The sequence below is a fragment of the Diprion similis genome, chromosome 10, assembly GCF_021155765.1.
Source record: "Diprion similis isolate iyDipSimi1 chromosome 10, iyDipSimi1.1, whole genome shotgun sequence".
NCBI classification, from domain to species: Eukaryota; Metazoa; Arthropoda; class Insecta; order Hymenoptera; family Diprionidae; genus Diprion; species Diprion similis.
In genome coordinates, this window is record NC_060114.1 from 15,052,586 (window position 1) to 15,078,189 (window position 25,604).

The window sequence follows — 25,604 nt, forward strand, 5'->3', positions numbered from 1 at the left end:
AGTAAAAAACCACATATCCGGCGGAGGGTTAACCGAATTAGTTAGTACAGATCACTGCTCGGTGTATTACGAAGACCTTCCGTGAGAGGCGAAACGAATGGCCTCGTGTGATTGTATAGTCGAAGTAAACAAAATTCATTGGGTAATAAGCTCACTTTAGTGATGGCCGATGGGCTGTTGTGTTAAACATATTTCGGCGGTAAAGAATGGTTTGCAAAGGTATAAGGTATATGCAATACACAACAGTTCTGAACCAACAAGGTGAAGATGTGTAACGCGTAGGTATATTATATAGTCGCGTGCAGACGCGGTAGCAACGGTGTGAATCGTGTATTATACGCATATGTTTGGATGAGTGATACTTGACGGATGAGGATGTACGCATTCTTATTCACGCCGATGATCCGCGGGGTGAAATCTGGCAGTGTAGTTTATCCTGACAACTAAATGACCGGTCGGTGTATGATGTTAATGCCTTTTCAGCCGCGACGCCCTGCATGCAGCCGCATTCTCATATACCGACGCCCGGATCGCTCGCGATACACATTTCCGATCATGTTATACCTATATGATTTGCAAACTTGAACAATGACCGGTGGATCCCAGGACTGAATGGATATTCAGAGGCCAGTCGTCGGTTCGTTATATGCGAATTGCACTTTGTTAAACCCCCGAAGCAACCTGGTCGACTTAAGATTGATTGCGTGCGTGTATTTACACACTGTGTATAATCTCGGTGGTCGGATCTTTGTCATATAGACCAGATCTAGATCGGTTCACGATTCATCGAATTTTTATAAGAAAACTGCCGAATGGATTTGGCTAGAAGAACCAGCCATCTTGGCTTCTTGAAGCACGCGATAACCAGTCGTTATACCATTGTTTGCTTTTGTTGAATAGATATCAGTTACCTGAATGAACTTCACTCTTGGCTTACGGCTGCGGCCATATAGATAAGACCAAATACTGCTAACCCCGTCAGTAGTTCCATGTAATAGTCTTATCGCAGTTTATTTACAACATCAAATGATCTTTGTTACTTCGTATGACTATTAAAATATAGAAACATCTATTTTTTTTTACATTATTAAACCCACGCACGCACGTGTTTCTCTGGTCCTTTTCAGTCACACATTTTCCCACTCAACACTTCGGCCTGAATTTTTGTTTGCTCGTAGATTTTTGGGCTCACCGATGACGAATCTGAAGTCAGAAATTGATAATTTCTGAATCCAAGATGGTGGATCTCAGTATGGTGATATATCCAAATTCGACCCTCCAGTAACAAGATTCGAGGCGAAATATTCAGTAGAAAAAATGTGTGACTGAAAGACAGAATAGCTAGAATATAATGTGATTATATTTGACCTGAGATTGTGAAATGTTCATCTCTATTTTTTACCAACTTACTGCAACCGGCAAAGTGCAAATTCCAAATACACGTGTATGTGCGATGAAACTTATTATCTGTCGGCTCGGGTTTTGCTTTCGGTTTGGATACGTGATAGGAATGAGTGTAGCCCATGGCGCATCATGTGAGTTGGGCAGCTGCATCCGACATCCCCAATAATTTGAACAGCGCATTATGCATAGCGTGCGAGGCGTCGATGAAGAGAGGATCCCGGCTATACACAGAATCGTTCCTCGATTCGATCCCCATTAACTGGCAGCTCGCGCGAAAGCTTAAGAGCTAAACTTTTCGACTGCAAATATGTGTGTGTCAGAGACCAGGATTCGTAAATAATCACACCGCACCCTGCATGGTTGATGTATATTGTTACAAAGGGTAAAATCACCCCTTTTGCCATCCTTTCTGATCTACTGGTCTTTATAGATAAAAGACGCATAAAAACTTTGATGTGTTAAAAAATGAGAAAGATTGCTGAAAACAGTTTTGTTCCCGACTAGCCTAGCTTCTATCTAGAAACACGTATCGCCAATAAAGCATTTTCATTGTTTAATTTATGTGTAACTGTTGGATCATTTTTTTCCGATCACCAAACCCCGTTATTTTATTCCATTGTAGCGCAAGTTCGTTGCAATATTTTTATCGCAAGAGTTTCCCTGGAAGATGGTTTACTGCAAAATGGTTTCATAAGGGATCTCAATTATTACAGCCTCTTCATGTTGACTGTTATTCATTAAAATACTCAACCTACTGATTTACTCGATGATGAATCGTCGAGCGTTTCCGAATGCAAGCGACGTGAAATGAACGCCGGAAACAGTCTCCCCCTTGTATGCTGCACTCTCTTCCTTTCGTGCCGATAAAATTGACGAGTGGAGTGTCTGTTGTTGATTTGTTGAGTGGCCGTACCGATTCGTCGAGATATTCGATGACGCGCCATGAGGTTTGCGGAGTGAAATAACTTCCGGAGTGAATCTTGCGAGTGACGAAGAATTGGCGGGTCGTTATTCGGTTATTCGTAATTTTTCTTCCTCTTTCACCTTTCTTGCAAATAATGACCGGCGATAAAATTTTGCCGATTTCGAAACGTCGGTTCGAGGAAGTGGTCGGATATACGAGTGACGTTCGCTTCCTGTTTCTCCGCTTGGATTCTGACACGTCCAAACCGACGTTCATGACAAGTGGTATATAGAGAGAAGAGGCAAGATGCATCGACGTCGAGTATCCGAAGCCTTAATTGTAAGAAGAAAACTGAAGTCTCGCCGCAAAGTGCCCCGCCAAGGATGTGGTCGTCTTTGTTCATCGGGGTCACGCATTTCGCAATTCCTTCAGCATCTGATATCCCACGTTTCCCGAATACATTGCTTTATCAAAAGTCGATTGGGCACGCACTTGTCCCTGGAAGAAAAAATGCCGCAGAAATATTGAGCAGCCTAGACCAGCCTCGCGTTATCCGCACGAACAAGCTGGAGAAAAAAAGTAGAAGAAGAAGAAGAAGAAGAAGAAGTCGATAAGCGGTCCGATCACCGAGGAAAGAAAATCGAAGGCCAGTTCTTCACGAGTGTAATATTCATCGCGGTGTAAAGTTTTGCTATTTTTCTTGGAGGACATGCACGAAGTGGAGCGGCATGAGGGAAAGAGTGGCTTACGATGACAGGCATATGTCAGTCGATGACAAACGCACGTAGCGTGCAAAAGTACCTACAAGTCGCATGTGGGCAGACCGTGCAGTATCAACATCGCGAAACCGCATGGTGGCTGATTACATGGATTGCACATACTTGCCGGTGTGGTCGCCATACGCTGAATAGCAGAATAACCCTCTTCTGCACGTGCACCAAGTCGGAGGATGTGTGCCCGTTCATGTCGGAGTGAATACGGAACGCGAACACGGCGAACGCCTCTTCCTCTCGCACTAACAAGATATCCCCCTTCGACGTCGAGGTACGGAAAGGACGAGCCCTCCTCCTCCTCCTCCTCCTCCTCCACCTCCTCCAGGCCCCGTTGCATCCTCCATGGTCCGCGCGCGGTGTGGTTGCTGCACATGAAATTACTCCGAGTATTCTTTTCATCCTCCTTTTCCCTGTTCCCCGGTAGCCAGAAGGCCAGAACCCTCAATGCAGATTGTAGGTACTCCGGAGTCTCTAACTACGTGTAATCATTAAGTTCTTGTATCCAACGACATCCATTTCCTCGATGTAAATTATACCGAGGATATAGTATGTAACTCCCGCTTTTCTTACCCTGCTGCACATGTTACGACAATTAGTCATACCTACGTACGCACACTGCTGAATAATGCCGAAGAAAATTCAACCTTTTATCCATATTACCACGGCGAGGTGCATCGCTCTGCAGTCCCACGATTTCTATCATATGTCGTCAACCTTCGACGGTTGGATTCTCAGGAACAAAAACTCATCCTGAATCGAATTCACGAATCAGGGTTCTGTGGATCGTGTCTTTGCCAATGTTCGTCGGATTTGGATTTTGAGGTCGTAACGTTGTCAACAAAATTGAAGAACAGTTAAATGGATTCGAAATGAGTATATCCACAGCGTTTAAGCTTCCTTTTTTGGAAAAGATTTTTTACCGTAATGCTTCGCTCGTGCGAGTGTCCTTCGCAGCGACAAGAAGTTTATCACCCGATGATTAAATCTTTTGTTTTCTGTCCTCCTGCTTCTGTGGTCTAACGATAACTACACGAATCTTTCTTTGCGTCTATTTATCAAAGGAACGAACCTTAGACTGACGATTGTTAGAAGTCGTTGAAGAATATTTGACAATGTCTCAGCATATCTAACCCTAAACACTGCGTTCAACAAGCTGAAGATGAAGGTAGATAAGGTTATAGTCTGTTGACTTAAATTGAATTGGGCAATCCTTCTAATGCAGTGGTTATTACTCTGTTAAGTAGGGTCGGGCAGTAAATCAAAACTCATTGCTACATAGTATTTATGCAGACTAACCGAATGTGATAAAAATTAAATTATTGTCTCTCCTAAACGCGTTATGGTGAATTCTGCAAAAAAAGTCAGTATAGAATTACTGCGAAATAAACTCTGTTGAAAAAATTACTCAATTCAAGTTACGGCTTCTGTAGTTCTGTGGAAATCTATTATTCAATTTCGACCAGCCCCGATGACCTGTCCGTTGCTTATACACGTTGATCTGCCATTGCGCGTCACGTCAGTGATTACACATAGCAGTGGACAAAGCAAATAAATATTATTGAGCAATACCGATAACAAATTAAGTGTGCAAACATTGTATCGCCCAGTGCGCTGAACATTTACGTCTGAAAAATAAAAATCAGATTCCCTTATTTTTAGGTCATTTTTTTACGCCGCAGCTTAAGGTAATATATAATACTTCATTATTAAAAATAGCCGTTATTCTTTGTACTTATTTAATGTGTAATAAAAAAATGGGGTTGCCGAACATTTCGAAAATTCATTAATCAACAAACGAGATTCAATTTCTGGGTTACTCGGCGGTTGACGGATCAGAGAATCGGCAACGTCGCTTCATGGACGTTTCTCAATGGTTATAATAATTCTCTGCTGTATGTCCAATTTTTAACATATTCCGATCACTGTAGAACTGAATAATCAATAAATTATCAACAAAAACAATAACAAAACTTTTCTTCATTTCTTACGAGTATAGCAACGATTGATACGAGCTTGTTTACTTTCGAATAGCATCTCACTGCGTGTGCTCATTGTCAGTCGTACGGTGTTGCCAAGTCTCTCTCAGACAACGTAAAAATAAAAAAAATATTCAACCGATGTTTTTATTTTTAATCGAGATCGATGTTCAGAATATAATTCATATTTTATTTGCTCAGAATTAAGAAATCGTCGAGAATACACTCGCTATTCGCAAAAAAGAGTCTAATGATGTGAAATAAGTACGTAAATTTTTATGAAATTCATCGCTTGACTAGCCTGACGCTCGTGTTACTTTAAACTGACGATGAATGAGTCGCGCGATAAGACTGAACGTGAAGTAAAATAATCTTAATAGTTGGTGAATACTAACAAACAGCGGTTTTTCCCGGCGCCCCATTTACATCAGTGACATTACACAATGCGACTCGTGCCGTGACGAAGGTCCTTAAGAATTTGTTTAGTTATCAGTTACTGTCCGTTGCTCGTCCGGTCAACTTCAACTGCGTGCATCTGTAACGATGAAAGACATAAGGTATAAAGGGAATGGCATAATGACCGACGCGATATTTTTTACTTATAAAATTCTACCCGCACGAAACGTCGTGAAATTACGCAAATTCTATTGGTAATCAGTTTTGGTGTCATACTTGAAAATAAGTCAATTATTTATACGTCGTAAAAGTTATTAAGCGGAAATCCGAGGTGTATTTAGTTGTTTCTGTGTACGATTCATGGGTTTTCTTCACTTTACAAGGAAAATTGTGGAAACGGCTGTAAGTGGCATTTTTTTCTTCCAAACAATTTTTTCTTCTTCTCAGAAAACTTTGGCTTTGGCATATGCGTACTTTCTACGGTTAGACTTTCAATTTTTTGGAAAAGAAAATGGCACTTGCAGCCTTTTTCAATTCTGTTTTTCAATTTATAATTAATACTACGGTTTAACGGTAATTTTATTTGTAACAACCCAACAAGTGCACGGGAGCTGCAGTCTAATTTTTTCAATCAAAACATTCTTGACATCGAAAAAAATCAAAACTTCAATTCCAGCATGGAATGACTGAAAACTTGTGAAAACAAGAGTTTAATATTGGGATCCCATGATCGTGTGGTGCTTAAAAATCATATTTTAAATTATAGAATCAGAGTGAATATTTTCAGATTTTGAAAAATGGCGTTTTCGGAATTGGTATGTAAATTTTTTTCAATTTCACCCATGGCTCAAAAAATCTGTAACAAAATCCGCCACCCTTTGGAGTCGGTAAAAACATCATACTAGAAAATGATCAAAATCGTAGGGGGTGAGATACATGGGCTGTTAATTTGCCGTGGAATGTCCCATACAAACTAACAACTCAGTCACTTTTTACTGATATATAACTTATTTCCAGTATATACACGCTGATTTTCTCAAACTGTATACTTATCCCTAGAACGCTAAACTTATTTTTTTCACCTTAAAACTACAGACTGGGGTGGATATTGACCCCACGCGTTTCTTGTTCGTAATATCGTTCCCAGAGCAATAATGGGCCTCGTAAGTAGATAAATCTTTTAATTTTTTGATCAGGAAGAGAATGGCACATAGCAAAATCAGTTTCATCTACGTTTAATTAGTCAAAAATCCATGTGAAGACAAACAAAACTACGAAAACCCGCTAAACCTCATTTTTCAAGGTTCGCTTGGGGTGGATATCGACCCCAGTCTAGCGTTCTAGGGTTATCACTGATTATCGATCAGGCGCCGAATGTTTAACTGCATGTAGATTAGAATTTTCCAAATTCTTTCAGCGTTTCGTGGTGGAAGCACGTCGAGGCTGGGCCTCCAGATTTAATGCTGAAAATCGGCGAGGCTTACAGCCAAGATCCGAGTACTGAGAAGGTTGACCTTAGCGCAGGTGTCTATCGAGATGAATTGGGACAGCCGTGGGTGCTACCGTGCGTCCGTCAGGTAATCCGGAAGACCGATTACCTCCGTAATTACCGATAACAGTCGGTTTTACTTATCAGTGATGCTACATCATTTACGGCTATGACGAGACCGGATGCGGCGAGGCAATCAAAAGGTGTCACCATGTTATCTGCGCGCGTGATTTTCAGGCGGAGAAAAAGATCGCCGCGAAAAACCTCCACAAGGAATATCTTCCCATTGACGGTTACGCGGACTTCAGTTTAAACAGCGTCAAGTTGGTGCTTGGAGATGATTCCGAGCTGATAAAACAGGACCGAGTAAGCAGTGATAATGATTTCTGATCTCGATGCAAAGAATAAGAATCGATTTTAAACGATTTCTTCATTCCGTCTCGACGAGGTAATATTTTCACTACAAAACACCGATTTTCATTCGTCCAGATTGCGGTGGTACAAGGAGTTGCCGGTATCGGTGCACTTCGCGTATGGTTGGAATTTTTTTCAAAATTCCACAGAGGCCCGAATGAGGTTTGGATCAGTGATCCAAGCTACGCTGCTCACGCGCCGATATTCAAGCTTCTTGGACCGGTGAAAATGTACCGGTATTACAATTACGAAAAGAAATGCTTCGACTACGAGGGAGTTCTTCAGGACATATCGGTAACCACATGTATAGTCGTCAGAATTTTTAAGATAATTACGTAATAAATTAGCGACGGAATCGTTTTCCATAAATTGCACACAAAAGTTTGAAATTTTTTTTTTGTTCCCGCCATTACAAGAGAGCGGAAACCAAGACGGAACCGAAACTCTTCGATAAGTACGAGAGTCAGAGTCGGTTACTCACAGTTGCAGAGACGCGGGAATTTTTATACCCCCGAGCAGAGAATAGCCCAATTTTTCATTTGCAGAAGATGCCCGAAGGATCGATTATCCTGCTTCATCCGTCCGCGCACAACCCCAGCGGCGTGGATCCGAGCCCGGAACAATGGGCGGGAATTTCAAGGGCGATAAAAAAGGGGCGATTATTTCCACTGATTGATATGGCGTACCAAGGCTTGGCAAGTGGTAATAAGGATCATCGGGTGCTTAAAAAATAACAAACAGTATCTGACAATTCAGTGTTTGAAAAAAAAAAACCCTCGTTCTTCGTGCTCTAGGCGACCTGGACGAGGACGCTACTTCCGTCAGGATCTTGGCTCGCGATGGCCACCAATTTGCACTCGTGCAGACCTATTCCAAGAACCTGGGACTCTACGGTGAGAATACAAGACATCGAGTGACTTCACCATAGACACAAGCTTTTGAAACGTCTTTTTACGTCTATATGTTGTTAAAAATTCAGGGGAACGCGTCGGTTCATTGAGTTTTGTCACCGCCAGTGCAGAGGAAACGGCCAGAGTGAGATCCCAACTGAAGATCATCATCCGTACGATGTACTCCTGCCCCCCTGTAAACGGCGTTCGAATCGCGAACGAGATCTTCACCGATCCTGAACTAAAGACGCAGTGGATCAAGGACCTGAAGACGATGACAGACAGGATAAACTCCACTCGCAAAGCGCTCAAGAATGAGCTGGACAAAACCGGGACGAAACTTAACTGGGATCACGTTACCAATCAAATTGGGATGTTTTGTTTCACGGGAATCAGTCCGGAGCAGGTAATTGAGCAAGTTTGTTTTTTTCCTTTCTATTGTTCCTTTCACCACTTTAGAGATATTTTTTTGCTTCTGTTTCCAAAACGGACTTCAATTCACCGCGGTCGCTTTATACACTCGACAATCTTCCAAACCTGACCGTTTTTCTTTTTCTCAGGTGAAAAGAATGAGGGAGGAGTACAGTGTTTACGCATCGACAGACGGCCGGATATGTATCGCCGGTGTTAATTCCAGGAACGTTGAACGGGTCGCTAGAGCATTGCACGATGCTACAAAGTGAGGTTAACATGGCTGTTGCAGCTTATAGACGGGTTTTAATAAAGATTTTATGTACAGGCATATTGTACTGTATCGCGACAACAATTGGAGGCGAACCAATAAAAAAAAAGTGACGAAAGTCGCACTCGGTTACATGCAATTGGCATATCATATTTCACATGGACTAGATTCACCATAATTGCGTGTGTGAAAAGTGTGAAAGAAATTTATAATTCCGACGATCCCAGCATCACGTCGACACTCTTCCCCAAAGCAGATTCCAGCCTCCATTAGGGGCTGAACAAATAGCTTTTTTACGGTCCCGAAGTGTTTTGCCACCGAACAGGGGAAACCTCAAGATAAAATCTTGGCTTCTGGGGTGAAAGGAGCCCTTTGTTTTTTTCCCGATTCGTTTTCGGTTCTTTACGTGTGTGTGTATATGTACATTTTTTTTTCTTGTCAAGAAATTTGCGTTTAGGGATGGAACAAAATAGAATCGTCTTATAATTCTCTAACTGGCGGTATTGGAAAATGTCCTCATGACGTCATAGCCTGGTTGTCGGCGCCATTTTATCACCACATAACCTAAGTTTTTGATTTTAATGGTCGGATTAGTTTGATTTTTTTCCACCAGATAACGCATTGCGAAGTGACATTTCCAACAAATTGCGTGTCTTTTCAAATACGATGTATTCACGATTGGAATTTGTCAGTCCTGCGGTATTCGAACCAATTGACAAGTGTGCAGGTAGATGAGTAATTGTTTTCAAAGAAATACGTCGCACCGTTACGCGACGCGAGCTGGTGGCGGGCACAACGGGAGAGGCGTCAAATGCTTTATCGGTCATTAAATTAATTAGATTACCCACACTGCAGCCGGCGATGATAAATTAAAAAGCTGACGTTTATGGCCTCCTTTGTATCTTCAACGAAAAGACGGCCTCCTGGCCCGCTACTCAGGTACGGCAATGTATACCTACGCCACCCCTTCGCCACCCCCCCTCTTCCTCTCCCTCTCCTTCTCCCTCTCCCTCGGCAGGTATAGTAATCCTAAAATAGTGTAAAATACTGTTCTTAGCTCTTTAGACACGCTGCATTTTTTATCCTATTTTGTTTAACGTATTCTTGTTACTCAAAGGACGTAACCTCGATAATTAAACCGATTTTCTTTCTCACGTATCCGACGACTTGACGTAGTTTAACGTAAATTACCTTCTCAGTATGTATCGCTTAACTGTATACTCACGTCTACTCAATATCTACACCTGTTCAATAAAATGCTGAACACATTAAACTGTTAACAGATCGTGAAATATTTATGCACAGGCTTGCCGATCTACGGTTATTTCCACTTGACGACAATATTTTTAAAACACTATTACTCAGGCATTTACATCGCATTTCATTTATATACCGGTCTTGGTATTCATTGAATCGAAAAACAGTAGATTATACTCTAAATCGTCCATTTCTTATAACCGATTTCCGATTGTTATTGTTACTACTTCGATGTGAGGATTTTAAAACATTCATGGATACATATATAGGTCTTGATACTGCTCGAGTCAATCACCCTGTCAGTTCTTATGAGATTGTACCGAAAATTGGTAATTTTTGTTATTACCGATCGCTCATTTCGACACTTGCCCCGTTAATCTATGGATTTGTCAGTATTCGCATACCGATGGAGGTTTTGTTGGTTGGATAATCGCCACTATATTCTGACAATATTATACCAAAACTTGGAAAGTATCGACCACCGATTGCCGATTTTCTGCCGGTATTCGCTGCATTATTCGAAGTTAATGATGTATATCCTTCGGTGAATAATCATTGTCCGAAAGGTGATGATCAAATTGGAAAAAAAATTATACGTCGGTGTTGCGAAGCGCCGATTTTCCGTCGGTGTTATCCTTTGCCGTTGGAGGGCCTTTCGGGCGTAGAGGAACGTGTACAAAGGAAACTCGAAGGTGTGAAAGGTGTGAAAGGATCGGCCCCCCAGGTGGCGGAGACCTAATCGCGGGCAGGCGGAAAACAAGTGTGATGAGTTGCCGGTTTTTCGGGTACGGGGGATCGGTGCGACTAAGAAAGGTGCCCGCCTTCCGAAAACTCTCTTATACGCCCCCAGCTTTTTATTTAATAACATTAAACTGCAGCGCGCGGCATCAACGAGTCGAGCAGCGTACCGATTTCTCCGTATCGGATGTCACGTGGTAGAATTTCCGACAATATTTTACAAGGAAACGTTAACAAACGCACGAACTGTGGAGAACAAGTGGAATAAACTAAATGGATGGTCGATTTTCAACCGATTTCAGGCATGAATTTTACCGAATAATCGCGTCAACTGTTGAGGCTGAATGCAAAACAGACATTCAACTTTCTAAGCGTAAGAAATATTCGTTCACTTTTTGTTCGAATATCCGGTTCTAAACGTGCCCCTAATTACACGTATTTTTGCGGCTTATTTTTATAAATCCTCATATGAACCGGCGTGCTCTAATTAGTTTAATAAATCGACACGCTTAGAGAGGCAGAGCGCAGTTATAAATAAGTAAAACGGTGACTTACCAAGACTGTAATAATTGGTCTCGGCAGTTTCGAGAGCGTAATCAGCGCCGATCTAAAATTTTCACGAACACAAATGCAGCCTTCTATGTAACAAAATAATATGACGGACGATTTTTTCTGCTTTTATATCAGATGATTATATTAATACAGCCGAAGAACACCTCATATCTTTCACATACATACCTATATCTACTATCCGGAATTCATAAATACACATGCCTACAGCAAATATGAGATATATATTTTATCGCAGCTGCCGTATAAATGAGACAGATCAAATCTCGCTCGACGAAATAGCGAAATAAGGCTTAGAAATTAATGTAAATTACACACAAGCAGGCTACTGGTTATGGAGATCAGACGCGGCTGCCGCGGATCTGTCGACTCTGTGCTGGCTCTGTTCCGCTTCGTCTTTCGCAAGTAAAGGAGCGCCCGCACGATTTTGCCGCCGATTTCCCCTTCCCCCCTCATATTCTGTGCAAAAACAAGAGAGAAAAAAAGATTGAACCGATTTCTTTGGTCTTGAATCGATTAATCAGATCATTTTTACACGGAACTGTAAATATTTACTAGCGCGGGAGATAAAAGGGCGGGTGGGGGGGGGGGGGGCGTAACCGAAACCCGAAAGGCTTTCATGGCCAGGTCAAAATGTTTGCGGTAAAAAATGTTGGGCAAATAAAAATCTGGTCCTGGTTTTCATTCGGCGAGAAATCGGCGGTGCCGATTTACGTGTTGCTAATGGCTGGTATAATGAATTTTCGGTTATGCAGAATATATACATATATACATAGATGTGAAGGCTCGTGTGCCAATAAAATTCTGGAATCGATTTCACCGCAGTATGGATTAGTGTGAGGAACGCTTAACGCGACTACGGAGGTAGGGGGGACGCGGAGGTGCTGCAGCGGAGAAGATCGGTATAAGAAACGACTTGCGAGAGCCACCGCACTAAACAGACGCACCACGTATAATTTATGAATTATTATTTTGTAGTATAATGTCTGCCGAGCTCGCCTGCTCGTTCAACTCTCCCCGTACCCTACCTACACATCTTTGCCGCGGCAAAGAACAAGCGGGAGAGAGACGAGCCCAGAGGGAGAGAGACATCGACGGACCGGCAGTGGCGTACCTCGTTTCATCCTCACAAAAAAAACGCATCTCACTTCACGCTAAATCCTTCGCTGACTTTGTCTTCGGTAGGCAAAGAAAATTTGGAAATATTTATAAGATGTACAAATATACTCATAAAAAATCACGCAGTAATGATCGGTAAACTCTGTAATTAACCGTTGAAACTGGATACATGAGAATCGATGTAATTAATTATGACCTCTATAAATGCTGTGGGTGTGGACTATAAAAATCAGAAGAAATGAAAAAAAAGATCTATCATCATGAAGGATCGAGAAGAAATCGGTGTCCAATCGCGGACGGGAAGCCTGAATTTTGTTTCATTTCTTGTGGTTTTATCAAGTATGTTATATCCGGTTATCAATAATTATTTGAAACAATTGAATGGTTACCGATTTTCTTAGCACAGCGGAAATGTATAATCGGAAGCCTGGCTTCTTCCGATTTGTGGTGAATCGATACCGAACATCAGCAGATATTCACGAGATCCTGAGATTTTGAGTTTAAGGGATTCGACAAAGGTTGGAAAAAAATGTCAATTTCCGCAGCGAAAACCACAGCTGCGGTGGATCAAAAGGATGATCGGTTCTTACGGAGGGATGGAGGGATAAAAAATCGTCAGGGGATCGATTCCCCGGGATATGACGCCGCTGCGGGTGCTTCGGCAACGAGGCATGGACCGGGCCTGGGGTATCCTATAATCACGAGTAACTCAGCCACATTTGCGTTGATCCGACACCTTAAAGATAGCATTTAGCGGCCCCTTTCATCTCCGCGGCAAACAAACCAATTTATACCACAGGCCGCTTTGTGCTCGGGGAGGGCGTGCCCGAAGCCCGAACTACGAGAGCCTCTTCTTCGTCGACCGGGGGAGGATCTTCCCCCTTTTACTCGGCCAAACGCGCCTCCGTTGCTCCGACGATCATACCTAGACACACGTATGTAGACGGACCTGACCCACGTTTACATGCGTCAACAGCGTCAACCTGTTCGTCTTGAAAAACATCCAAAGCACTGCTGTTCGTGATGCAAGGCCCACGACACATCGGCAGACCACAATTCGTGCCGATTTTTTGGAGCCCGAAATTGACAATCTTGTGCGTTACGCATATTTGTTCTATGAGACTCAGTTTCGAGTATTTTTCTTCGTAATTAATGCCGATTTTTTTGGGATTCATCAAGATCGGTATCGATAACAACTAACCAATGGAGACTGAAACTCATTTAAACCCAAAACTTGCCACCTTTCAGAATTTCGAACTACACCGTTCTTGATCGGTAATAAATCGGCGAGAAATGACATCGAGACACATAGTCTGCAGACTAGTATTTGTTATGAAATAGATCTGCAGTTGTGATTTTGCACTCAGCCGTTTACACTGTCTTGAAGTCCAGGTTCAACTCCGAAATTAGGGCCGGGAAGTTTTTTTTAAGACCGAGTTACGAGGATCCGACGTCGAGCTAATCACCGCTGTACGATCCTGGACGATTCTTACTCGAATATTTGTGCTGGGATGTCGTATTCAAGGATTAGCATGCGCGGTCGTCTCCAGCCGACGTCCTACCGTAAACCAAAAATAATCCGTGAACGGTATTCGGTTAAATAAATATCTCGAAAAGTTTTTTGTTTCTCTTTCCACTTTGGTTCGGCCCGTTTTTTCACCCCGTTAATGTGTGTAGTTATGTTTTATCCACAAAACTGACTCGGGAACGAGGTAATGGGAGGGAGTCATGGTTAGATATGAGAAAAAACGTTGTATCCGACACGATTTCGTCCTTTTCTTCTTCTTCTTCTTCTTCTTCTTCTCCTTCTTCTCCTCCTCCTCCTCTCGAGGTGAGGAACGAGCAGTTTTCGGGTTCTGCCATAACGCTTGGTCCACCTAGTAGGCATCCTGCACACTTAGCCTCGCGCACAGATTCGGCCGTTCCACTAACTCCACAACAAATTGGGAGTGGCGGCCCTCCGAGGCACGGCATGGCGAGGCAACCAACCACTTTAAGGCCGTATAAGCCCTTTCTTGTTTCCCGACGCTACCATACACGTACACCACGCCACGTCCGAGGCGAAGAGTGAGGTTTACGAGGCGTTCGGAATTGTTGAAATATCTCTGCAGGGAGAGCACCGATGCCGATCCTGACGGAGAGCAGAACCGCGAAGAAGAGGACCCTCCTCACACCCTTCCTGCGCAGAAGCGGCAAGGCTGGTTCGGAGGTCGGTAATAGTGCTCGACGAACCAACTGCCAGACGATCCAGGCTTTTCTAAAGCTTTCGGCTTGGGTAAGGTACTCAATTGTAGACTCGACCTATTGATCTTTCAAAGAAATTTTGAAAATATTTATTCCCGAATACAAGAAAAAAAAAGTCATCACCTGTGGTGAAGTCTTGAGGATACCGGTTTAATCACTGTAAGACCAATCTTAGGAAACTATTCGTGTACAACCCAAGTAAGTATCGAAGATAATTACATATCCAGCTGATTCGATCACGGTGAGGAAATCGGTTCTTCTCTCGCCTGCCATGAAATCACTTTCGCGCATTAAACCAAAGTCAAATATATATTGACGTTAATTGGTAAATTAACCGATTATTCTCTCTTTCTCTAGTATATGTTGGTAACCATATATACGGTTATGGGTATATGGACGGTGGGATGAGTATACGCAGGCTAACGGTGGGAATTGCGTGCCGATGATTTGGCTTTGTTTTATCGTTCAAATTACATTCGGTTTGAAAGCATCTTCTCGATATCCGTTCACAAGTCATTCGGAGAATAAAATCGCATGTATAATGTAGCCTCGTTGAAAGATCGGTTGAGAAATCAACGTGGTCGGTTCGAATCCACCGGGAATACATGTATTTCTTCACAAATTGACCGTAAAATCGGTTGAGAAATCTGCGGTTGAAAGAAAAAAAATTCTATATTAGATATCAATTATTGGGTAACGATGTACATCAGAATCGATTTATGACTAATCTAATTGATAAAGCACCATGAAACCCGTGCCATTTTGAAAAATTCGAGGTTTCTTGAAGATCGAGGACGTTTCAACCGACTAGAGGGTTGAACCCTTGAGTCGGATGTTTGAGAGTCGGTTAAGAATCCGCAGCTCGGTTTCGCCTGCAAGCATGTCGAATCGGTTTCTAATTTCATTTCCGATCAGCTCGGGCGGATCGGACCTGTTGAAACCGATGCTCGGATCGGCGATACTGTCCGAATGTTGGCGAACTTTGCCGACGGTGAAGCGAAGCGAGCGTAGAACGCTTGCGTCAGTCCCGTCACGGGGTGGTCTTTGCTCTTTCCAAAAGAAATGGGACCGCGGGAGAGAGCGAGAGAGAGAGAGGTCCGAAGGATCGTCAGTCACGGGCCCAATTTCAAATCGATTAGCTCGCCGAACTGCGGGAAATATAAGGGAATGAATAGTGGGCCCAGGCGAGAGAAGGACAGAGGACGGCCATCTTCAAGGTGAAGAGTCTACCAACATGTACCAGGGTCACGGTTGCCTACCGAGGTATACACCGCAAGGATCCGAGGTGAAAAACTGCTTGTCGGTGGTCTCTGAGAATTTCTTTGCGAAGCATTGTTTGCTCGGCTCAAAACCGGGCCCCCCACTATCCACGAACGGTACAAATATCGGTCTATGTGTATGGATCTATTTATTTACCTCCGTATTATACGTATACAAATATTTGTTTGTAAGCAGTTTCATTCTTTTGTCGTGGTCGATGCTCCAGCTACGCACAGGACAGGGTCGTCACAGATATTCTAAAATCGTTTTACCGATTGGAAAGTCTCAAGTTAACTCCGGGAGTTCCCGACAATAAGCTGCGGTTCGACTTCCAGACCGCGCCGCACGCGACGTTGCAGTCAACGACACTCGGCTCCTCGCGTAATCCGATTTACGCCGATTTTATGCCTTTGCGATTCAAGTCGCTTTGTGAATAGACAACTCGACGAGTTAAATATGCTTGAATGATCGAACTTCAAGTTGTGTGTAGATAAGAAGTCGATTGGAAGAGAAATCGGTTGAAAATCGGTGGAAAAATCGGCAGAAAAACGATACGTGGATTGAAATTTCGACATTGTAGCTACGGTTCAAGAAGCGGTGGAGAGAGCTTGGCGGGTGAAAAAATCGGCAAGATAAAATACCGATACATGCATAAATCGCGGTTCAACGAGGCACTGACAAAGCGGAAATTTCCGGCATCGTACAGGTTGTCGTTATCGGTGCAATTGCATTAATATATCATTATAATAATTTTAATCAATCAGTCGGTGGTAAGGTGAGGAGGGAGAAGATGTGTCTAACGAGACACGCTTACCTCGTCACTCGTCACGCAAGATATACAAGTGGTCGAGTTGAACATTTAAAAAAGAAAGTGTAATTGTATATGTATATGTAGGTATATACGATGCAAGGGGATCTCGTTGCCTGGGAGTTCTCGACTCGTGATTGTGACGATATGAAAGGAGGGCTAAGTGAAGGAATCGGCGTGCAGGTTACAAGTTAGGGAACAGAATGGGGCGCAGTACAATAGAAGAACAAATTTGTTCCCAGCCTCCGGGTCCGGCGGCCCCGACGCTGCAGCGTGCAGCGCTTCGATCTTTCTGCTCCTCCACGTGGGCCACGTGTTTGACTAATAATCGAATGTTTTCACACCGCAGCCCGACCGAGGAAAACCAATTTCAAATGTCTTTCGGTGCCGTTTGATGTGGTTGGCATCTGCAATGGCTCCGCGGCTCAACTTTTATAATTTTCGTACCTTCTTCGCCGCTTGCACTCCTCGCACTCACACTGCAACCGATCCGTACATACATACACTCGCGCGTTTTCACAACCACAAAACCAGTTCCCATCCCGCAGGATCTCACCTACAGTGGCGTATGTTAAGACTATTGTTACAACTTATCGCGTATTTGGTCGAGCGATTTGCCAAGCGAATTCACGTTATATTGCAATTCTTGCCACTTGAGATGAAATTGCATCGCTAATAACGAACAGCGTTTTAATATAGATTTAATTGCAGGAAATGTTATGCACTGATTGAAAACTGACAGCCTGATGATATATGTTGTCAGAAATACAGTCATGTATGAAAACTTAGAATATCGGTTGTTAAAATATGCGTCCAATTGGCAGAAAATACGTGAAGAGCTGGAAATTACTCGGTAATTAATAGCGACACGTGTCTTTGCAGGTAAAACAAGCATCTTTCAACTCAGAACACGTTTTTCAACATTTCTTACCACTTTTTTTGCGATATGAACAGCAACGGTTGATGTGCCACCGATCTAATTTTTCCTATTTTCGAGAACTTAAGACGAATTTGAATTGATTTTTGAACAACTATCGGTTTTATTTTTTACTCCTTATAATTATTGTTTTAATCAAAACTTCAACCATTCAAAGTTCAATACTATCGTCATGAATTGCCAATACTCATCTATTTCCACTATCATACATTAATCAGGATTGTTGAGAAATTAAAAAACACTATCGGAAAATGAGTTACGATTTGCTACACATAGTTTCACGCAAAAATATTTCACCCTCCAACCTAGTTTTATAGACTTCGAACAAAATGATCTTAGACATTTTTACCGCAAGTTGCCTGGGTAAAATTTTTCTTTACCTGCACTTTTTCATCAAACAAGAGTGAAAAAGTGCGGTTTTCAACCTCGGAGTATAGGCTGCATACCACATTCCCCAAAAGGAGGCGCCTATGGAGAAACAGACTGATGTTTAGGTTGTTTGACTTAGCGGTCCGACAGCGCTCTGTAATTATCTCGCCTGGTTCATAACTGGCCGCGTATCTGGCTGTCCAGCTGTATATTAGCCGAGCGAGTAACCGGCCGAGTGAAACGACCGTGTATATAGGTGAAATGATTTTATAAATTTTTTCGCCCCATACCAGCCCGGATTCCCTGAAGCCTAAAATCCAACTGGGTACCTACATCTCAATTTCCATCACGTTTCGCGAACTCGGTATACGCAAAATCGTTCATTCGGTATACTTACAAATGGATGTAGATACTCTTGGCAACAAAAAAAAAAGGATCCAACTCTAAAAGCAGAAATCAAGGAAACTAGAACCGAGGAATTTTTTTTTTAACCACCCAACGATGCGTGGAAGTAATATTGCTTTCGGAGAAGCTCGGTTCACGTTTATACGTTGCAACGGCGTGACAATAGTCGCCACCCAGTATAGAGAGAGTCGTGTTGCGGAGGATGCGCTGGAGGGTTTGGTGATGGCTGATGGGTGGCTGCAGTTTCTAGCCAGGATCAGGAGGAGGAAGAAGAACCCGAGGGGATCAGAGGTGGCGTCGGCTACACGGGCTAATCACAGACGGTCGAGCTATCCGCCAATTAATACCTTCGCCGGCAACACCTCGGCCGCTGGAATATATACGGCATGTGGGGAAGCCTGGAGCGTGGATGGAAGCCCTGCTGCATTCGATGGTGTGCGTGAATGTGTGTACACATGTGTGTATGTGTCGACTGTAGGAACCGAAAGAAATACTCGCTAAAGAACCCGCGAGAAGAGATACCTACGCATTCAGGCACGTATCGCCTATTATGCTTTGCCAAGATTCCATATTGCTCTACGTGACTCTGCGCAATAAATCAATTGTTTAACCGGTCAAATCAACCAGGAGGTATCCTCAAATCTCCAAGTAAAGAAGGCTTTTAACAAAAATTGTCAACGTGAGCGGATGTGCAGGATACTACTGATGATCGCTTGATTGAATTCATTCGAATTCAAGTATCGGTCACGTGTTCACGAAGTCAGATCGAGCTAATTTATAGACTCATGTAAGCTTGAGCTTTATACATGAACTTCAATTGGCAGAGAGGCTTTTCGATGTTCTGGACACTCCTTGCGGATTCGTGAGGTTGATTTGTGCGTCGGAACGACCGACAACCGAGTGGAAGAATTCGGGGGTTCGACGCCGACGACATATGTGGGTCTACGATGAAGTAATGATAATGTCCCGGACGCGTGAGACTCAATTCGGGCGTTTTATAGGGTGAGAAATTCGAGGCGGGACGGTTAATTCGGTATTTGAAGTGGCCGCATTTTTCCGGATAACGACCAGGGAACGTCCACTTAATTTCATTTTCCTACGGGTGAAACCGAAGCCCCGAATAAGGATCGTAATGGAGTTATTAGAAAAGCATTAGGCAAGTCGGGTAACCCCCGCATGTATAATTCGCCCCATAGACATCGACTCGAGTGAATAACGTGCAGTGCATAATTCGAGCGAACGCCCGAGTTCTGACTTACCGTTCACCGGTAGAAATTCACCCCGAAATAATGAGTCGTATCTTGATACTCACGAGCGTCGAGACACGTGCTACGTGCCGGCACGCACCGACGCCCAAATCGCTTGAATTACAACATCCTAGAGCCGTCTTTAGTCCAAGACGTCCGTTTACGCTCACACAACTTTGCTGCTGCCACTCGAATTCCTCGGTCGGTAAGAGCGGTGCATGTTAGGTACTCCAGACGACGATTGCCATAATCGAGGTCAAACCGACGGACGAAATTCTTCGGATCTGCGTTTTACTGTCGTATCACTTAGTGCTCGCAGGTTTTAGTCGAAGTGGATCAGAACTGAGCTGCGATGTTACCATAAGACGAGTCCGAAAGCGCGAGGTGGAATCAAAATGGCGCCGCGTATTTATACCCGGTTTTAATATTCATACGGAATATTCCCGATCGGTGGAGATGAATCTTGAGCAATTTCTCGAAAGCCGGTCTCTCTTTGATTCTTTGAACTCTCACCGCTCCGGCTGACCGCGGCTCGTGGTAATCAGGCGGACGGTATTGCCACGCCCCGAAAAACACCTTCGGCTCATCCGCAATCTCGACCAATGAATCTGATCCTCTAAATATGATCGGGCCTCGATCTTTACCTCGCGCGCGGCCAATCGATCCGACTGTAGCTCGCCAGCCTGCAGCTGCTGCTCCTCTCTATACTCAGCTCATCCATGCAATGTGGAAGACCGGTAAAACGGTAGGTTGATGCGTCTCGAACCCATCAGCGGCCTATCTATCGCCCCGTAAATCCGGCTCATTCGAAAATTCGAAACTTATCAAGTATTTGGCGGGTGGTCCGGTGGGTTTATTTTCGGGTGTTTTCTTTCTTCAGAACAGACGTAACTCTGGAATCGCGTATCGACGCGGGAAGGGTTCGCAGCTGCAGCTTATGACCTAGATTTAATGAAAAACACTTGCAGATGAAACGACCACGGGACTTCGTCATTTACCCGGGGACTGTTTTCTTCAGGTGCCATAGTCGTGATCCGTAATACTGACGCGATTGACCCGAATATAAATGGTTTTATAAATTAGTTTGGTCGGGCGGTACCTGGGGGCAGCACTTTCCGTCACCCATCAATCACCCCTGGGCGTTATAACGCGAGGAAGAGTCCTGAAGCGATCAGCAAGGAACTCGATGAAGAATAAAAACAAAAAAGAAAATCAAGTGGACGTAAAAGAGGGAGGAGAAAAAACAATGGAGATTTCAAGTTGACCCGGAGTAAGTATGGACGAAGCTTGTGTTCAGGTATGCGGGGTGTGCCTCCGGCTTGCGCAAGCCTGCGGGGAGGAGAGGAGAGGAGAGAGAGAAAGGCGAGTGGCTTTGTTCGGCCACTTTCATTGGACAAAAGCCTTAGGTGAGTCTAATTAAAATTGACTCCTCTCCCGGTAATCTGGGAGGACCGTCTAATTAATAACGTCATTCCCGCCCTCTGTCTCTCTCTCTCTTCCTAAGTTCTTCTTTTCGGTAGATTTATGATATCGGAGTTGCCCAGGCCGAAGTGCGAGTCGCGGGATGGAGGGAGATCGTCACGAGCCTCACTCTCTCTCCCTCTCTCTCTCTCTCTTTCTCTCTCCTTTCGCTCGGCTAGTAAAACTCCTGACTATGCATCGAGGTTTGGTTAATAAAAGGTAGATTGGAGAGTGATGGACGGTGCCCGATCAGCCCCGTCAAAATAATGATCAGCGTAAATAATGAGGCCAGTTATACGGAGATTCGAGGCTCGTAACAACCCTGATGTGAATAACAGACCCTCTCGAGTTCCCGATGATTGGTTCTCTCATGCGGTCCTCATTCTCATCACTCCGAGATTATTCATGTTCACGTGTATAAGGTATGAAATGCAGCCGCACTACCGTACGTCCATTGTCGAATTACGGAATTGAGATGGCATGAACTCACAGAATTTTTTTCCACCCGTCCGAGGTCTCAATCAGCTCTCCATGGTGGCGTGGTTGGAACTGCTTATCAAAAAATCTCACGTGTTCACCGCGAATGTACTTGAAGAGAGAAAAAATGATATCAGGCGAAACCGGAATTGACCGAAGCGACGAGGAACGAGGCTGAAGATCGATGATCGACGTTTGTCAAGTGCAGATTGAAAGAGAGTCAGGGGCAACGATACATGTTGTTATAGATTAAAAAATTTGTCTACGCAGCGCCAGGAATCGGAGCAATAAATTCCAGCCCCACCCTGGGGGTTGGACGGCGGGACCCAACGCCGACGGTATCCAACATGATCCACGCACGAGTGAAGGAAGGAAGGTACGCACGCACTCACGCACACAATTTACTCAGGTTAAATCCGCCCCGTGTGCATATTTCACGCAACCGAGTGATTAATGCTGATTTAATTAACTCAGGGCAGTTTTATGTGTGCACGAAGAGGGGCTGCCGAAACCGGCCAGGATCCGTGATTTTCACAGCAGATTTTAGCCCTGCAATCACTCTGAACTCCGTACAACCGTTTTCGGGTTACGTGAACCGGAACCACGACGCAGCCTTGAAAAAAAATCTCGGATCAGATTTTTTTTCCCCCTGTAATCTGTACCTGGTTGATTTCCATCGCTTATACACGTGGAGCAGACGACCTACACTTAGTTATTTATATCGTTGTTTAAAATAAGGTATGCCGAGGAAGATAAAAAAAGCATTGAGGTGTATCAATTCATCATCAGTAAACAGACACTTCCGTCACCGATCGTGATCATCGGAGTCACGACTGCCTCGTATGATCTATTGATAAAGTATCAGTACTTAGCTTGACAAATCACATAATCAACAGACGTAACTACTCGGAACTTTTTTCTTCCATCGTTTGAAACATCTGTCTAACTGTTGACAGAAACGATCGATCCGTAATGTACGCTAATGTGATCAATTAAATTTTATTATTACTATTCAACTATTCAATTCTATTCTCGTCATTAGCCAAATAAAATATGGTTAATTTGTATTTACAAATCGGTAAAACGTATTTTGCACCTCGGCCATTAACGAATTAGATGATAGACCAGTACGCGATATTAAATTTTCCGGATGCGAAAGGGACAGAATCGGTATGTCTGTGAGCTAAAACGGTTCCCGCTAAAGTAGAAGTTTCATAGCCAAAGATGGTAACTAGTACAAGTGGCCTAATTCTAAACACGTATTTAAATACAATCTCAAATCGTTAATCTACATATAAAAAAACACACACGCGATGCATACAAATAATACCATAAGAAAGTTATCCATCCTCCGTTTCCTGTACCTTGGTTCCTACGCCTCGTTCTTAAGCATCTCCTTAAGAACAGTGCGTTTCGGTTTTTCGCTCGGGGTCAGAGGCATTTTGTCGATGAATCTGACGCCGCCCTTCAGCTGTTTCCTCTCGATAACTTCGGAGGCGACAAGATCGACGATATCCTTCTCGGTGACCTCCGCACCAGGATTTTTAACGACAAAGGCAACAGGACGTTCAACGTCAATTTTATCCGGCTTCCCGACGACGGCGCACTCCTTGACTCCCGGGTGCGTAATTATTATGCTTTCAAGTTCAGCGGGGGCGATCTGGTTCCCCCTGTACTTGATCATCTCCTTCAACTTGTCCAGTACGTAGATCAGACCGTCTTCGTCATAGTACCCGATGTCCCCGGAGTGTAACCACATGTCCTTGTCAATGGCCTCCGCGGTCGCTTCCGGGTCGTTTCGGTAGCCCTTCATGATGCACGGACTCTGCCAACAGATTTCCCCGGTCTCACCTGGACCCAGGATCTTCCCGGTAGAGCGCTCGATCACCTTGCAGGCGATGCCGTAAACCGGGCGTCCGCAGGATCCGGGCTTGGAGTTAGGGTCCTGGATGGTGGCGGCTCCTCCGAGTTCGGTCATCCCGTACCCCAGGATGACGACAGTCTTAGGCAGGGTAGCCTTGAGCTTCCCGAAAGCCTCGGCTGTGACGACACCACCACCGCCGGATATCTTCTCGAGTGACGACATGTCGTACTTTTCCAAGCATCCGGAGTATATCAACCTTATGAGAATGCTCGAGCCCATTAGGACCCAATTGATCTTGTACTTTTCTATCAGCTGACTGCAGAAGTCCTCTTCAAAGGCGGGTGTTATCACCCGTTTCATGTTACCCGCTACACAGAGGAACATGCCGATCAGGCCGGATATCCAATAGAGCGACGAGAACACCGTGCAAGTCTTGCCCTCCAGTTGGAGCAACTTCACCGCCCCGAACTGGAGCATGACTGTTCTGTGCGTGTGCTCGACCCCCTTTGGCAGCCCGCTACTTCCGCTACTGCAAACGATCAGAGCGATTTGGGAGTCGTCTTCGAGTTCCGAGCATTTGAAGTTCTCCATATCTTCCACCGTGTGATGATCCAACACGGAACGGAAGGAGGTGCATTTTGAATGCTCTCCGAACACCACGACCTCAGCGTCGTTGTTAGACTCCCTTAACGCGACGAGAACCGTGCAGGCGGACTCCTCGTCGCAGAATACAATCTTCGGTTGCGACATCCCGTTCATGTACTTGAGGTCCTCTGTGGGAAGAATAAACATGAAGCATTCGGTGATGCCACCCTGAAAAGATGGAGATGGAAGTCGATACTCACTGCAGTTCATTATCGGATCCCAGGGTGCGACGGCTCCGCCGCAGTAGAGAGTAGCGTACATCGGTATCACAGTGTCGCAGTGATTGTGGGTGCAGATTGCGACCACTTCTCCGGCCTTGATGCCCTTTTTCCTTAGCCAGAGTGCCGTTCTCACACTGCGATCCCACATCTGGCCGTAAGTGTCCTCAACCCCGGTTACGGCATCGACCTGTATAGGAAATTCTCAATCACCGATGTTGTCCAAAGAAAGAGGAAGTGATTGGCTTACCTGTGCCACGAAGTCCGGAGTTGCTTTGAACTTCCGGAGGATGAATTCTCCGACACTTGTTCTCGGTGGTGGGACTAGGAAGTTGGGAGCCGGGGTCCTCAGTATCTTACTCTCGACATCGATGCTCTTCGCGTCACCGTTCGCCACAGTTTTGCGAACCGGGTTTGGAACAAGGCAGCTGAAGCACGAAGGCATGGTAATAAAGCTTTTACTATTGACGTTCGGGACCTGATGCAGCAGCGGGATGTACTTGACGTCCAGAAATTGGGGGGGAAATTTCTGAAGGAACGTCGAGACCACCCAGCAAGCTTTTACTCCAAAAGTTGACTGATCGTAAATCTGGAGGCGCTTGTTGAGTGGGCGATAAATGTTCCACTTGATTATCTACCATTGGATTCAACTGATAATGAACCATCCAATCCGCATCGCCAAATTGACATTACTATAAGTAGATGCGTCCGTTAAATTTGAAATGTTAATCCATCCACAACCTTGTGACTATCGATGCGGTACTTCCTCGACTACTGACCTTCATTTTTAACCCGAACACTCTGCCGGGGTGAATTCAAACAGTTGCCACTCGAGCGAATCCAATATCAGAATGAGAAGTGCCCACGAATTGAGGGATGTGGCCATCAGGCCACCCCGCGTGTCCACTAAGAGAGCCCATTCGCCATCCATGGTCCATTTCCAACGGTATTGCAGTTGCGCTGGCCGCACGTCTTACCAAGGGTCGCACGTAACCCTGCATCGTCGATTACCCTTATACTCCATCGCCTAAAAGCCAGGTTCACGATGCTTACAGGG

At 44.3% G+C, this 25,604-nt stretch overlaps 2 protein-coding genes across 2 annotated transcripts; one reads left to right on the plus strand and one right to left on the minus strand.

Annotated features, from left to right (window-relative positions):
* The first annotated feature begins 5,503 nt into the window (after positions 1-5,503).
* LOC124411227 (aspartate aminotransferase, mitochondrial-like) lies at positions 5,504-9,001 on the plus strand. Its single transcript, XM_046890224.1, has 8 exons — positions 5,504-5,614; positions 6,871-7,030; positions 7,180-7,308; positions 7,432-7,650; positions 7,902-8,058; positions 8,151-8,249; positions 8,336-8,652; positions 8,807-9,001. The coding sequence occupies exons 1-8, from the start codon at positions 5,601-5,603 to the stop codon at positions 8,927-8,929; spliced, it is 1,218 nt and encodes a 405-aa protein (XP_046746180.1). The 5' UTR covers positions 5,504-5,600; the 3' UTR covers positions 8,930-9,001.
* Positions 9,002-22,940: 13,939 nt separating this feature from the next.
* On the minus strand, positions 22,941-25,119 carry LOC124410937 (luciferin 4-monooxygenase-like). The gene is made up of 3 exons (XM_046889684.1): positions 24,798-25,119; positions 24,530-24,737; positions 22,941-24,457 (listed from the first exon to the last, which is right to left on the minus strand). Exons 1-3 carry the CDS (start codon positions 24,990-24,992, stop codon positions 23,193-23,195), a joined length of 1,668 nt encoding a protein of 555 aa, XP_046745640.1. The 5' UTR covers positions 24,993-25,119; the 3' UTR covers positions 22,941-23,192.
* Positions 25,120-25,604: the final 485 nt, after the last annotated feature.

Coding starts and splice junctions, on each gene's coding strand:
- LOC124411227 (XM_046890224.1), top strand. Junction 7,651..7,901: donor GAGTTCTTCAGGACATATCG/GTAACCACATGT, acceptor TTTCATTTGCAG/AAGATGCCCGAAGGATCGAT. Junction 8,653..8,806: donor CGGGAATCAGTCCGGAGCAG/GTAATTGAGCAA, acceptor TCTTTTTCTCAG/GTGAAAAGAATGAGGGAGGA.
- LOC124410937 (XM_046889684.1), bottom strand. CDS start 24,992: ATGCCTTCGTGCTTCAGCTGCCTTGTTCCAAACCCGGTTCGCAAAACT. Junction 24,738..24,797: donor CTCCGGACTTCGTGGCACAG/GTAAGCCAATCA, acceptor TTTCCTATACAG/GTCGATGCCGTAACCGGGGT. Junction 24,458..24,529: donor GGATCCGATAATGAACTGCA/GTGAGTATCGAC, acceptor TTCTTCCCACAG/AGGACCTCAAGTACATGAAC.